This window comes from Anolis carolinensis, chromosome 2, assembly GCF_035594765.1.
Source record: "Anolis carolinensis isolate JA03-04 chromosome 2, rAnoCar3.1.pri, whole genome shotgun sequence".
NCBI classification, from domain to species: domain Eukaryota; kingdom Metazoa; phylum Chordata; class Lepidosauria; order Squamata; family Dactyloidae; genus Anolis; species Anolis carolinensis.
This window is the reverse complement of record NC_085842.1, coordinates 193,395-208,491: the sequence shown is the minus strand read 5'-3', so window position 1 is coordinate 208,491 and position 15,097 is coordinate 193,395. Positions and strand designations below refer to the sequence as shown.

Genomic DNA, 15,097 nt, shown 5'->3' with positions numbered 1-15,097 from the left:
TGGCTGTGGATTTCTCCCTGGAGGAGTGGGTTCTCCTGAATCCGGACCAGAAAGCCTTGCACAAGCAGATCATGGAGGAGATGAATGGGATTGTGGACTCTCTTGGTAAGGCTCCCTCACTGATGGGGATTTCTGTTTCAAAAGGCAGTATTATCCTAAATCATCACAGTCACTGAGGGTCTGTAAGGCAGGGCTTATGTCAGAAATATGTGGCATAAGAGTAACAACAACAACAATAATAATAATATAACATTAGTGCCAATTCAGACTCAAGTGGGAAGATTACCATAACTGGAGTCAAAGCATATTTCCCCTCTCTCAAATATATTATATATTACTGTATTTTATATTGTACATTATATACACTATATATATGTAATAAATATTATATTATTAGCATAGCATGTTACTAGGGGGAGGGCCCCAGAGCATCAGTTGGGCCTCCAACTGATGGCACAGTAGACAAGATGGAACTGTCTTCCTGGTTCCCCCTCTCTCCTAACGTTTCGCCCGTATTTATGGCAGGTATCCTGAGAGGTGGGAGGTATATTGGAAACTAGGCTAGTGAGGTTTATAGATCTGTTTTTCCCATATACCTGACAACCTCTGAGGATGCCTGCCATAGATGCAGGCAAACATCAGGAGAGAATACTTCTGAAACATAGCCATACAGCCCAGAAAACATGGCCATACAGCCCAGTGTTTACAAAAAACACTAACTACATTTCTTAATAGTCAATGACTGGGTCTGAGCTACTCTCTGTTTCCATCTCTTCTCGGATTTAAAAGGGAGGGAAAAATTCCAAGCCCTACATCTCTCCTGAGACACAAGCAGAGAGAGGTCTCAATGCACACAGCACACACGGAGATATAAAAGTCAGAAATCTTGCACTATTCTACAAAACTAATCAGAATGAGAGAAAGAGAGAAAGAAACAGAGAAAGAACAAATAGATACATCCCAACTGTCAATCAGGAGACAAGGGGGAGGGATTCCCCCAGCCTGTTCTGAAACTAGCTCCCTGTTTCTCATTGGGGACTGCAGACTTGAGCAGCGTGGGGTTGAATAACAACGGATGGATCAGCAGGTCTTTCCTCTGGTCCAGTCTTGTCCTTCCTCCCAAACTGGGATGGTGTGGAGGCCGTCTCTTCTCTCTCACGTGGGATGTTACGTGGATGCCACTCTATCTGGCCAAGTCCTACAGACATCCCTTTTTTGTTCCCTTTTCTGCCTTCATCATTGTTCTCCACCTTTTCTTTACTGTCACGGTTTTGCACGTTCACAGCTTTGTCAGGCAAATCTATCCCTTTGGAACTCATATTTACAGCCAACTTCCATAAAGTGTAAGAGTCCCATTTGGCAGTTGATGGGAGAAGTGTATCTGTATTGTCATGGGGCCAATTCCCAGAGCTGAGTCTGCAAGCTCTGGAATTGGAGCCATAACAACAAGCACTCCTCGATAGCTCATGCAGACACCTGGCACCGGAGCATGGGAACTTTTGGAGTGAGAATCAAAACAGCTTTAATGAATAGTTGGTGTTGTAGTGGTAGTAATGTGATATGTGGGGTGGGGTTTGGTGATGATATTTACGTGTGGTGTGACGTTGTAGCAAAGGTGATAAAAATGATTGTGTGTAAACATTATGTCATTCTCGACTTTTCCAAAGTCGTGTGTTCTTCAATAAAGATTGGTTTTGATAACAGCTACCTTTGGTCTGTGTTCATGCTGGTCGTTTGAAGTAAGCGTGACATGTATCATCCGGCGCAGTCTGTCTCCCACCGGGATCCACGGCTGTTTCTCTCGGCAGCAACATACAGTGGGTCTCTCTGTGCACCAGACACCTGCCAGGAGGGCCACTGATCTGTGCATGTGCTTTCTTCTGCGTGAGTGTGGTGACAAAGAGAAAGAAGGTCGTTGGATCCATGGAGCAGAAACCTGGACAAAGGAGAGACAAGGCAGAAAGTAGCCAACAACTATGGTGTCGAACGGGTAGCAGGAGGAGAATGGAAATGGAATCGATTGCAGATAGAAAAATGGTGTTCTCCAAAGTTACCGATGGTGTGCTGAAAGAGCGGAAAACGATGAAAAATGTGACTATGAAAAAGTTATTGAAGCTTTGTATGTTTGGTTTACGCAGCTGAGAGACAAAGGTGTGTGTATTTCAGGGCCTATTTTACAGCAAAAGGTATTGCGTTTTCAAAAAGAATTTAATGAAGGGGAATCAGATTTTACAGCAAGCATTGGCTCGACAGGTGGAAGAAACGTTATGGAATCCATCAGTTAAGTGTTTGTGGTGAGAAGCTGTCATCAAATTTTCAAGAAATAGAGGCATTCAAGAAAGAAATTCAAGGGGAAAAAAATTCAAGACTTTGTTGAAACTGAAAGCCTAACGGGTGATCAGATGTTTAATTGGCTCTTCCATTGTGCTTTCGGTGAGTAATGTCTGTCATATATCTCCGTATTACTCCCCTCCGAACTTCTATCCTCCAGATTACCCCTTCCAAATGTCCCTGCCCATAGTGGAGTACTTCTCTGTCCCTCTCACTCCGGGTTTTATCTTTGTGTTCAAGTGGCCTGCCCTTGATTTATAGTTTTTTTGTTTTTGTTTTTTTCTTGATTTCTTGATGTTCTGTTTATTATTATTTATTGTATTTTAAATGGTGTTATGATATGTTGTTCTTATATTTTATTATGTTGTATTGCTCTGGGCATGGCCCCATGTTAGCCGCCCCGAGTCCCCATTGGGGAGATGGTGGCGGGGTATAAATAAAGTTTTATTATTATTATTATTATTAATTGTGACGAGACCGGCCTCAATTGCAAAATTTTACCGAGCAGGAGTCTTGCAGCCAGAACTGAAGCAGCAGCCCCTGGCTAAAAGCACAGCAAAGAAAGGCTGACAATGTTAGCATGCAGCAGTGCTACAGCAAACCACAAAATGGACCTCGCAATGATTGGGAAGCCCAAAAATCCAAGAGCCTTTAAAACAGTTTCAAAAAATGCTCTTCCTGTTAAATACTACAATCAAAAAGGTTTGTTGATGACCAGTGAAATGTTCAAAAGACTATTATTATTATAATAACTATATTCCATCCTATCTCCCCAAGGGGACTCAGGGCGGATCACAATACACATACACGGCAACCATTCAATGCTGTTTGGAGACAGGACAGAACAGAATAAGACAAACAGAAGGAGGTACGTAGTCTTGAAGTCCAGGTTTTTGGTGCCTTGGAGGCTGATGTTCTGCTCAGATTCAGTCACAGGGGTGCTGTTGCTTCATTCTCTGTGACAAAGAGCCATCAGAACTTCCTCCCTCCACCTTCCTCTTGGTCACCGCATTTCTGGTCTTGTTCTTTATGGTGTTTTAAAATACCTCCCCCACAATTTGCGTTACCTCATTTCTCTATTTACAGCTTGTAAACTGTTTTCGAACTGCTTAGGTAAACAGTGAGCTGGGTTGGAGGTCGAGCGCTCACCCCCGACCGGGCTTCAAACTGGCCACCTTTCGGTTGGTGGATCTTATTACTGCTGTTGATTTACCAGTTGTGCTACAGCCCAGCCCTAAGGAATTTGTTCCTTCCACGGAGGAATTTTTGAAGGAAATTTACCTGCCCAGGAAAGCGGTTTTGTTGCTAGACAATGCCTCAACACACCCTGATGCAGAGGAGCTTCAAGAGGGGGACATGAAGGCGATGTTTCTGCCACCGAATGTAACCGTCATATGCCAACCGATGGATCAGGGCGTTTTGGAAGAGCTCAAAAGGAACTATTGCAGGAAGCTATTCTCGGCAAGGATAGAAGAAATGGAATAAGTTGATCTCGCAAAGATGGCGAGACTTGGCAGCGGAGAAATGGCAATCGCTGGAAAAGCAGGCAAGGGTCACAGATTTTAAAAAATCTTGACAAGACTGAACTTTTTATGGAATTAACTTCCAACAGTGTTGTTTTATGCAAATATATATTTATAGTCAATTTTAGTAGTAAACACTTTTGTAGTCAATGCTTTCAATACATTGCGATGTTTTGGTGCTAAATTAGTAAATACAGTGATTTCTCCATAATGTTACCATGTATTGAACTGCTTTTTATGTCAATTTGTTGTAAAACATGATGTTTTGGTGCTTAATTTCTAAAATCATAATGTAATTTGACCTTTGATAGGCTTTTCCTTCATCCCTCCTTGTTCTCCAACATTTTCACTTATCCAATGTTCTGCCAGCCAGTTTATGTTGGATAATCGAGACTCTGCTCTACTCTGAAATTAGGTATGGGATCTTCTACGTTGGAGCGGAAAAATCCAACCTTAAGGGAGCATGGGAAAAGAGAACTGGGATTGGGGGAGAGAAAGAAAAAGGAGGGAAGGATGGTGAAATGGGTGGTAGTTGGTAAAGTCTAAAGCTAGAGAAAAAGGCAAGCATTTGGATGTGAAGGGAAAAGGCATCCATTCCCCAGAGAGAAGGAGACGAAATAAAAAACCGGGCTGGGCTGAGCAACAGGGAGCCTCTGGAGCGTATGTTACTCATCTCTCTCTTAGAGGCTCCAGGCAGACAACCAGGGTCCATCTTCACTGAATAAGGGGAGGGGAAAGGACAACAGGCATATCTTTGTTTCTTCTAGGTGTCAGAACCCTGCTACTAGAGCCTGGATGTGGCTCTGAGTTTCAGGGTCACTGACATTGATAAGACACCTGCGGCTCAGGACTCGGAGAAGAAACGGCTGCTGGACTTGGCGGGGAATTTGCGCGGGGTTTTGCTGAGCGGGAAGAGACTTTTCAAATGAGGGGGAGGGTATATAAAGGATGGTTGGCCGGAGCCTCCCATTCTTGGCTTTTTTGATGTTCATGTTTCCTACAGTAAAAGTTTCTGGTGATAACACAGAGAGTCTCGTGTGTTCATTCAGGAGCGGCTGTGGTGAGCTGACACTAAGCCAAGAATACGGACACCATCCCGCTGTAGCGGTGAGGTGTAACATGCAAGTGGAGGATGAAGAGCTCTTGGGCGCAGGAGGAGGAAGGTCGGAAAGGGCCACTCCCGAGCCGGACGCTGAGTTCCACCAGCTGGCGGCCCTGGCGTCATCCACCGCTTATGCCCAGCCAAATGGGGTAACCCAGAGGCGTGGAGTGGTGCGGGGAAACAGCACCGGAGGAGAGGAAGGTTCACCTTCCCCAGGCCCACAAAGGATGGTGTTTCTGGAGGAGAGGATGTCGGCGATGGAGACCACCCTGGCAGTGATGTCGAGGGCGATGGAGCGCCTGGCGTTTTTGGCGGAGCCAGAGAGAGGAAGGGAACTTCGGGCTGGCTCAATGTGGGACGTGAGCGTGGGAAGCAGCCAGGGCTTTGCAGACCTCCCAGCACCAAAGGGAAGGGAAATGCGAAAGGAGCCCGGCGCCCGGCCCAAGACCCAAACAAGCCTGACGCGGGTGGAGGAGAGTGACGACGAAGGGGAAAAACCTCCGAGAATCCCGGCTACGCTCCCAGCTGAGACCCTAGTGCCCCTGGCGAATGCCGGGCGTGGCACAGGGCCAAGAGAAGCAGCAGCGGGGCCCACTGGTCCGCAAGGGGGCTTGCGACGGGCGGAGAATTGGGGATTGCCACCACAGGGACCCCTACCGAGACGAGAGGAACTAAGGATCGAGTTTGGGGGAGAGTCCTCTGAACTGGATTTTTTCCTGACCACGGTGAGGGGCTATATGGAGGACAATGCTCACACTTTTAGAACGGAATCCAGCCGGATACGGGCCATTGGTGCAGTGTTGAAGAGGGGAGCGGCCAGCTGGTACGTTCAGCTGCACGCGCGGCGCGACCCATGTCTGGGGTCACTCCGACGCTTTATGGGGGCCCTGGAGACCCGTTTCCGAGATCCACTGGAGCAGATCCGGGCGAGGGAGAAGTTGAAGACCGTCTCCCAGGGGCAGAGGTCGGTATCTGAGTATGCGGAGGAGTTCCAATGCCTCGCCGAAAAGGTGCCGGAATGGTCTGCAGTAACAAAGATAGAACTCTTCAAAGAGGGTCTCAGGCGGGAGATCCTCTCCTGGGCGGTGCATCGTGATGAGCCTGACACACTGCGCGGATGGATTCAGCTGGCGGGGCGCGTCGAGACATCGCTGGCCCAGGCGAGGAGGCACCGAGGAGGGCTACAGCAGCGGCCGCAGATGAAAGAGGGGAGCCGGAAGGAGGGATCAACCCCAGCCGGGAGGAGAACGGAGCCGACAGGGAACGTGAGCGCCAGCAGGAGTGGCTGCTTCGTGTGCGGCCGGTTGGGCCACAGGGCTGCCGAGTGCTGGCAGAGAAAAGGGGAAGGCGGAGGCCAGCCCAAACCAAGAGCCGTGGCAGGAAAACGCGCCGAGGAAGAACCACCGATGAGGCACCACTCGGGGGGGTTGGTAAGTCAGGACAAAGCTATGATAGTGGTCCCCATTCAGCTTGAAAATGGCAGCAAACAAGCAACCTGCAAAGCATTTGTGGATTGTGGATGTTCCAGGAACATCATCTCCCCTGAATTAGCCGAGGGATTGGGATGCGAAAGAACAAACCTAGAATCCCCAATAGCTTTTTCGCAGTTGGACGGATCCACAGCATCGGGATCGTTAGCTAAGTACAGTGCCGAAGATGTAAAGTGTAAGATAGGGAGTTGGGAAGGAAAGGTGTCATTTGTGATATCACAAATAGCCAGCTATAATGTTATACTAGGCATGCCGTGGCTGGGGCAGGCCAACCCGCAAATCAACTGGGAGGATAAGAGCATGATCTTCAGGATGAATTTGGAAGAAGGGAGCCAGGAAGTTGAGAGGGAGCCAGGGAAAAGGGGGGAGGAAGACTCTATCAGAATAGCAGAACTGGCAGATAAATTACCCCCAGAGTATCGGGATTTTGTGGACGTGTTTGATGAGAAGGAAGCAGACAATTTCCCACCGAAGCGGAGAGTTGAAGTGAAAATAGAGCTAGTCCCAGGAGCAGAGCTTCCCAAGGCAAAAATATACCCGATGTCAGCTAGGGAAAAGGAGGAACTGAGAAAATACATTGATAAAAACCTAGCGAGGGGTTTCATAGAGCCTTCAAATTCCCCTCTAGGGGCGCCTGTGTTGTTCAGGCGGAAAAAGGACCAAACGCTGAGGCTCTGCATTGACTACAGGGGCCTAAATGCAATCAGTACTGTAAATAAATACCCCCTACCCTTAGTGAAGGACTTGATCGCCCAGTTATCGGAAGGACAGATATTCACTAAATTGGACTTAATTGAGGCCTACCATAAATTGCAGATCAAACCAGAGGACAGGTGGAAGACGGCCTTCTCCTGCGCATTCGGATTATTCAATTATCGTGTGCTCCCCTTCGGTTTGTGCGGGGGAGGGGCCGCGTTCATGCAATTAATCAACGAAGTATTGCATCCATTGTTGTACAAGGGAGTCTTTATTTTTTTAGATGACATATTGATAATGTCTCGAACTAAGGAGCAACACGTAGAACTAGTCAGGGAAGTCCTACAAAAGTTGAGGGAAGCGAAACTGTATGCGAAGCTTGCCAAGTGCGAGTTCAATAAAGACCAGATAGACTTTCTGGGGTATAGGATTTCCTCCCAGGGAGTGGCGATGGACCCTGCGAAGGTGGAAGACGTGAGGGGGTGGGAAGCCCCCAAAACACGGAAGCAGCTGCAATCCTTCCTAGGGTTCGCAAACTTCTATAGAACATTCATCAAGGACTTTGCGCGCCTCACTTTGCCATTAACGGATTTGTTAAAAACTAAAGGCAGGGGAGAAACAGCCAAAGTGAAGGCCCCAGGGGCCAAACTGACATGGACAATAGAATGCCAGGAAGCTTTCGAAGCCCTTAAAAAGCGTTTTACTGAGGAACCTGTCCTACAGCACCCTGATATGTCTAAGGCCTTTGTACTACATTGCGATGCGTCAGACCGGGCATATGGGGCAGTTCTGCTGCAGAAAGACGAGGGGGGGAACCTGAAGCCATGTGGCTATCTGTCAAAAAAGTTTAGCGATACAGAAAAAAACTGGCCGATTTGGGAGAGAGAAGCCTTAGCGATTCTAAAAGCACTAGAGTGCTGGAGACACTTTCTGGAAGGAAGTGGAACACCGTTTGAGGTGTGGACTGATCATAGAAATTTACAGTATCTAAGATCCCCGCGTAAACTATCAGCGAAGCAAATTAGATGGGCCCAATATTTCAGCCGTTTTGATTTCAGACTCAGATTCTTCCAGGGGAAACATAACATACTCGCTGACGCCCTCTCTCGGATGCCTCAGCACGGGGGAGGAATTCAGGAATCTGAAGGGAGCCTGTTCCTAGATAAGCAGTGGGGCCTGGCAGTACTAACTCGAGCACAAGCGGCCAAAGAAAACAAACGTACTGCCATTTCCACGGGGGGAGGAGAAATATGGGAGGAAGAGTTGAGGCGAGCGTATGGAATGGACAAATGGTTACAAACTAACAAAGAAAAGGGAGAATTGTGTGGGGATTTGGTGTTTGTAAATAAGAAATTGTATATTCCTGAATGTTTAAGACGAGAAATGTTAAGGAAGTGCCACGATAACAAGGGTGCGGGTCATCTAGGCCCCACCAGGACTATTAAACTGTTGGCCAAACAATGCTGGTGGCCCGGAATGAGGAAAGACGCCAGGGGGTACGTCACGCAGTGTGAATTATGTGCAGAGGGAAAAACACCACCGGGGAAGCCCCAGGGGCTATTGCAGAAGGTGGTGGAGCCCATGAGGCCATGGGAATGCGTGGCCATGGATTTTGTAGGCGAACTACCCCCCAGCAGAGGCCACAGATACATTTGGACAATATTGGACCTATTCTCAAAACAAGCACACTTTGTGGCCCTGCCAAAACTCCCCTCAGCTGAAAAACTTGCTGATTTGTATGTGAAGCATGTATATCGCCTACATGGGTGTCCCGACAAAATAATTAGCGACCGGGGAGTCCAATTTACTGCAAAATTTTGGGGAAAATTCTTACAGCTGTTAGGAGCAGAAAGGAACCTGAGCTCGGCTTTTCATCCCGCAACCAACGGGGGAGTCGAACGCACCCAACAAACACTGTGCCAATTCTTGAGGATGTACACCAATTATAGACAGGATGATTGGGCGGACCTTCTACCGTTTGCTGAGATGGCGTTTAACGGGGCCGTACATTCGGCCACAGGTCGTGCCCCATTCGAAATAGTATACGGACAGGAGGTGGCACCTTTCCCCAGGCTACCCGAGTGGAAGGAAGGAGAGGGCCAGACCGACAAGGAATGGCCGGCCAAAATTAAGCAAGGGTGGCAGACCGTGGTGGAGGCATTGCGGGAAACACAAAAGAAGTACAAGCTCTTTGCAGATCGTAGGCGCCGAGAGGGGGACAAATTGGGCGAAGGGGATCTGGTTTGGCTGAGCACAAAAAACCTGAAATTGGGGTTCCCATCTAAAAAATTGGCTCCACGCTATATAGGGCCGTTCAGGGTAGCAAAAAGAATAAACGAAGTGACCTATGAGCTGAGGCTACCCAAGGACCTAGGAAAGGTACACCCGGTATTCCATTGCAGCCTGTTAAAAAAGTATAAAGGAACTCTGGACAGCGGAGAACAATAGTTGTGTTTAATCTTTTCCTTCCAGGACGAAGGGGAGGAGGACGCCATGTCAGAACCCTGCTACTAGAGCCTGGATGTGGCTCTGAGTTTCAGGGTCACTGACATTGATAAGACACCTGCGGCTCAGGACTCGGAGAAGAAACGGCTGCTGGACTTGGCGGGGAATTTGCGCGGGGTTTTGCTGAGCGGGAAGAGACTTTTCAAATGAGGGGGAGGGTATATAAAGGATGGTTGGCCGGAGCCTCCCATTCTTGGCTTTTTTGATGTTCATGTTTCCTACAGTAAAAGTTTCTGGTGATAACACAGAGAGTCTCGTGTGTTCATTCAGGAGCGGCTGTGGTGAGCTGACACTAGGTCTATATTGTTTTAAGGATCATTTCAATCCACTCCTTATCCCACTTCGAGTCTTTATGACGCACACTGAGGAATGATTGTTTCTGTTCTTCTTCTTCACAGTAGATAACGGGGAGAAGAGCCATGTATGCACCAAGTACAGGAAGCATTTTGGACACAACTGGGGCCTTCGTCGAGACCAGCAAGCCCACAGAGAAGATGGAGGTTCTGCCAGAGAAAGGCCCAACAAATGCAATGTATGTGGGCAGTGTTTTACCCCAAATATGGCACTTGTGCTTCACAAGACACTCGATGTTGGGAAAAGCCATCTTAAAGGGAAAGTATCTGTAAAATGTGTGGTGAAACACAAGAAATTTCACACGGGTCAGGAACCATACAGATGCCAAGAGTGTGGGAAGTGTTTTGCTTCCAGTTCAGCCTTGGTGAGGCTCAAAAGACTCCACACAGGAGAGAAGCCACACCAATGTCAGGAGTGTGGGAAATGTTTTGCTGAAAGTTCAGCCTTGTTGAGCCACAAAAGAGTCCACACCAGGGAGAAGCCATACAAATGCCAGGAGTGTGGGAAATGTTTTGCTTTCAGTTCAGCCTTGGTGAGGCACAAAAGAGTCCACACCAGGGAGAAGCCATACAAATGCCAGGAGTGTGGGAAATGTTTTGCTTTCAGTTCAGCCTTGGTGAGGCACAAAAGACTCCACACAGGAGAGAAGCCATACCAGTGCCAAGAGTGTGGGAAATGTTTTGCTTTCAGCTCAAACTTGGCGAGCCACAAAAGACTCCACACAGGAGAGAAGCCATACAAATGCCAGGAGTGTGGGAAATGTTTTACTGCCAGTTCAGACTTGGTGAAACACAAAAGACTCCACACAGGAGAGAAGCCATACCAATGCCAGGAGTGTGGGAAATGTTTTGCTGTCAGTTCACACTTGGCGAGGCACAAAAGAAGCCACACAGGAGAGAAGCCATATAAATGCCATGAATGTGGAAAATGTTTTACTCAGAGTTCAGCCCTTAACCAGCACCAGAGAACACATACCGGCTAAAAAACAGCCATTGTGTGTAAATGTCTGATTTCAAACTTTGAGAAGTTCTGCGTCAGATTTGGTGGAGTCCCCGTTCTTGTCATTTGAACCTGTAAGTTGGAGGTCTGTTCTCTGGAGCAGCAGAAAGCAAGCTGTGTGTGACAATCCCTCAGAGCAGTGGTTCTCAACCTGTGGGTCCACAGATGTTTTGGCCTTCAACTCCCCTAAATCCGAACAGCTGGTAAACTGGCTGGGATTTCTGGGAGTTGTAGGCCAAAACACCCGGGGACCCACAGGTTGAGGACCACTGCTTCAGTGTCAGTTCCTGGAAGGTGTAGGAGACAAAGATAGGCTCACTCAGCTTGTAGCCATGGAAAACTTTATTGAATCCGCCTTGCCAAAATGGCCGCAAAGCTTCTACTGCCCGTCTTCCGCTCTTTCCCCTCAGTATATTGGGTGGTTGCTTCCCTCCTCCCTTCACGTCTCTTCTTCTCCATTCACACCTCCCTTTCCTTTTGTCCTTTCCCACGTTTGAAGACCAGACCCTGTCATAAATCAGCCTTCCCAGCCAAATGGTCTTCTTTATCCGATTTGTTGTAGTCAGGTGTGAAAAGAACAGCTTGGAGAATGCTGATCTTTTTGCATCCTGACATTCAGAGAGTTAAATATTAAGTTAAGTCTTGTCACCTCGTCTGAAAAGAAATAAACCATAAGTGATTCCATCACTTGTTCTTCTGGTCTTAGTTTCCAGCTCCATTTTCACCTTGGTTTAAATGTCCAGTTTGTGAACGTTGTGCCCCTACAGACACATCCTCTGTTTTCCTCTTTAGTCAGGACTGGTCAGCTTGAATATTGTAAATGGCCGTTATGGGAGGGAGCCAGAGTTAGCCCCTTCCCTTTAAGACAGTGGCTCTCAACCAGTGGTCCACGGACTACCAGTGGTTCGCAAGAACTAAAATACGGTCTGCCTTCTAAGCTTCCCTTCCTTTGCTTTCTTTTCTCTTGCCCTTCCTTCCCCTTTCTTCCTATTTTCCTTCTATCCTTGTCTTCTTGTCCCTTCCTTTGCCTTCTTTTCTCATGTCCTTCATTCCTTCCTTTTTCTCTTCCCTTCCCATACTGCCCTTTGCTGCCTTTTCTCTTCCTCTTCCATCCTTTTTCTCTTCCCTCCCTTTTCTCCCCTTTGCCTTTTCTCCCCTTTGCCTTTTCTCTTGCCCTTCTTTCCTTTTTTCTTCCCTTCCCTTCATTTCCTTTTCCTTCTTTTCTCTTGCCCTTCCTTTTCTCTTCCCTTCCTTCCCTTCCTTTGTCTACTTTTCTCTTGCCCTTCCTTCCTTTTCTCTTCCCTTCCTTCCCTTTGCCTTTTCTCTTGCCCTTCCTTCCTTTTTCTTTCTCTTCCCTTCCCTTCCTTTGCCTTCTTTTCTCTTGCCTTCTTTCCTTGCTTTCTCTTTCTCTTCCCTTCCCTTCCTTTGCCCATCATATGTTATGGACTGGAGTAGAGTACAATATATGTCTCATTTGATGCCTCAAGAACTTGAATGTATACTGTAATTGTTTTTCTTAATCTGTTTATCCTATTATATTATATTATTGATGTACTCTGATTGTTGTTTATGTGAGTTTAATATGTTGTAAGCCGCTTTGGGTCCAGTGAGGGAGAAAAGCAGGATATAAATAAAGATTCATCATCATCGTCATCATCATTATTATTTTCTCTTGCCATTCTTTACTTCCCCTTTTCTCTTCCCTTCCATCCCTTTGCCCTCTTTCCCTTGCCCTTCCTTCCTTCCTTCCCTTCCCTTCCCTTCTTTTCTCTTGCCCTTCCTTCCTTTTTCTCTTCCCATATTTTCCTTTGCCTTCTTTTCTCTTCCCCTTCCTTCCTTCCCTTCCCTTCCTTTGTCTTCTTTTCTCTTGTCTTCCTTCCTTTTTCTCTTCTCTTCCCATATATTCTGTCATGCCACGAGCAGGCAAAACATTACCTGCTGCCCTGTCTCTTTAAGGTTCCAAAGGGGCGGAGCTTAGCCTTGGCTCCTGCCAGCCTGAAATGGCAGTTATTTTTGTCAGTTAGAATTTGTCAGTTGGTGAGGCTCTGGAAGGAAGCGTAGGAAGTAAAAGGATCACAGAAATTCACGTCACGTTGGAACTGTATTCAAATTAGATTAAAAAGCCACAGGCTACAGCAATAGAGAAAGCCATGTCAACAACACTGCATTGAAGTCACCTCAAAGATACAAAGAATCCAGTCATAACAAGATTTTATACTCTGTGGCAATATCTATCCAGAACTGCATAGACTCAAAGATTTCTTTCCTCACAAGAGACTTCATAGTGGCAACAAGGGGAAAAGAGATCAATTTTGTCTATTAATAAAATATTTTGTTTTACATAACACAGTGTCCAATCTGTCCTTTGTGCTATGGGTCCTTCCAGTTCATTTAGTTAACCATGGAGGCAGAACAGTGAATTTCTTTCCTTCAAGCTTCCTGAGGAGAAGTGAAAACCAGCTCAGAAGAAGAAGGAGTTAAGCAGCCATTTTGACTGTAGAGAGAGTGCAGTCATAGAGGGCAGCGCCATTTTGAAGGAATCTGAGGGAAGCCCTTTCGGAGGAAAATGTGGCTTTCAGGACCACAATAGTTATTTTTAAGTCTAAAAAGCTTTAAGTCTCAGTAAAAGGACTGAGAATCTTAAAAGTTAGTGATCACTTTATTTAAGGGACTATTAGTAACGGACAGCAACAGGAGAATAAAAGACCTACATTCCAAAGTAACGGAGAATAGGCTATTCAGTCCTTTCTGTCCAAAAGCAATTCAGTCTAATATAAAGTGACACAAACTTCAGAAGACTTAAAGATGTCTGCTTCTTCCTCACAAAAGAGCAGAATATCTAAACCTACCTCAAAAATGTTGTCCTTCTGGCAAGATAAACTAGATTCCTTGAAACCTAAATATCAGAAGTCATGGCAGAGAATTTTAGATATGAGTCAAGCAAGCCATCGCTTTAGGCAGCAGAAAGAAATATTAGATTGTAAGGAAAGATTACAACATCAATACTGTGAGTGGATAACATATTCAGATAATATAATCTCTTTGCTTGAACATATGAAAACATCAGAATCTTTAAGTAATAAGGAAGAAATGTTGTCAGAGAGAGAGAGAGAGAAGGGAACTAGAATTTGATACCATCATGAATGATTTATATAACAAAATATCAGAAGGTCAGGCAGAAGAAGACCCTGCCTCCCTTATGGAAACTGTTGATGAAGAACAAGTGCAACACATGTTTAGTAAAGACACAGATACAAAGTCAAACAGGTCTGTGTGTACATTAGCAGGCAAATCAAGATCATCTCATACATCCCATAGAACAGAAAGAACAAGAGGGACTTCTGTTCATAGTGGTTCTTCTGGCCAATCCCTTAGTCTGGTCATAAAGGCTAGGGCCGAGGCAGCTGCCGCAGTAAAACAAATAGAGTTTCTTAAGAAAAGACAGCAAATTGTTGCAGAGAAGGCAGAACTGGATGCCTTGGCCGCTGCCAAGAAGGCAGAAATGGAAGCCGCAGCTGCTGCCGAGCAGGCAGCAGCCGCTGCCAAGCAAGCAGGTCTGGATGCAGAAAATAAGGCCCGTCAAGTCAAAACAGATGCTGCTCTAGCAACATTAGCACAGGTTGCAAAGGCTGAGGTGTTACAAGTAAAGGCCTCAGTCCTAGAGCAAGGTCTCTTAGGAAATACATCCCCCCCAGATGTTACAACAGAAGATCCTGTCACAAAAGTGGATTCTTATTTAAATACCCAAATTATCAATATCGCAGCCCCTCCTGTGCTAACAAGAGAAAGTGCAGTAGCAAATAATTCTTTTGTGTCACAACCAGAAATCATAGAGGTTTCTGCACCCAAAGAACATTATTTGCCGTATGCAGAAGTAGCAAGTCAAGCAGCAGTTCCATTGAATGATATATCTCAAACCAAGTTAGAGCACAGTTTTCCAGTAGACACACAGGACTCAATACAGTCAAACTACACAATGTCAACAACTGCATTCAGTCTCAATCCCAAAGCAGCTAGTTGGGTTCCAGAAAACCCCCAGATCCAAACTAACTCTGAACCAACTTTGCAACAGTCCTCAGTCCCACTTGATATTTTAA

The 15,097-nt window shown here is 46.3% G+C and overlaps 1 protein-coding gene and 1 pseudogene across 1 annotated transcript; one reads left to right on the top strand and one right to left on the bottom strand.

The window, feature by feature from the left end:
- Positions 1-15,097, bottom strand: part of LOC134296834 (zinc finger protein 658B-like) — a 135,878-nt pseudogene that overhangs the window by 27,498 nt on the left and 93,283 nt on the right.
- Positions 4,488-13,345, top strand: LOC134296861 (zinc finger protein 93-like). Its single transcript, XM_062972846.1, has 2 exons — positions 4,488-4,621; positions 9,944-13,345. The coding sequence occupies exon 2, from the start codon at positions 10,207-10,209 to the stop codon at positions 10,981-10,983; it is 777 nt and encodes a 258-aa protein (XP_062828916.1). The 5' UTR covers positions 4,488-4,621; positions 9,944-10,206; the 3' UTR covers positions 10,984-13,345.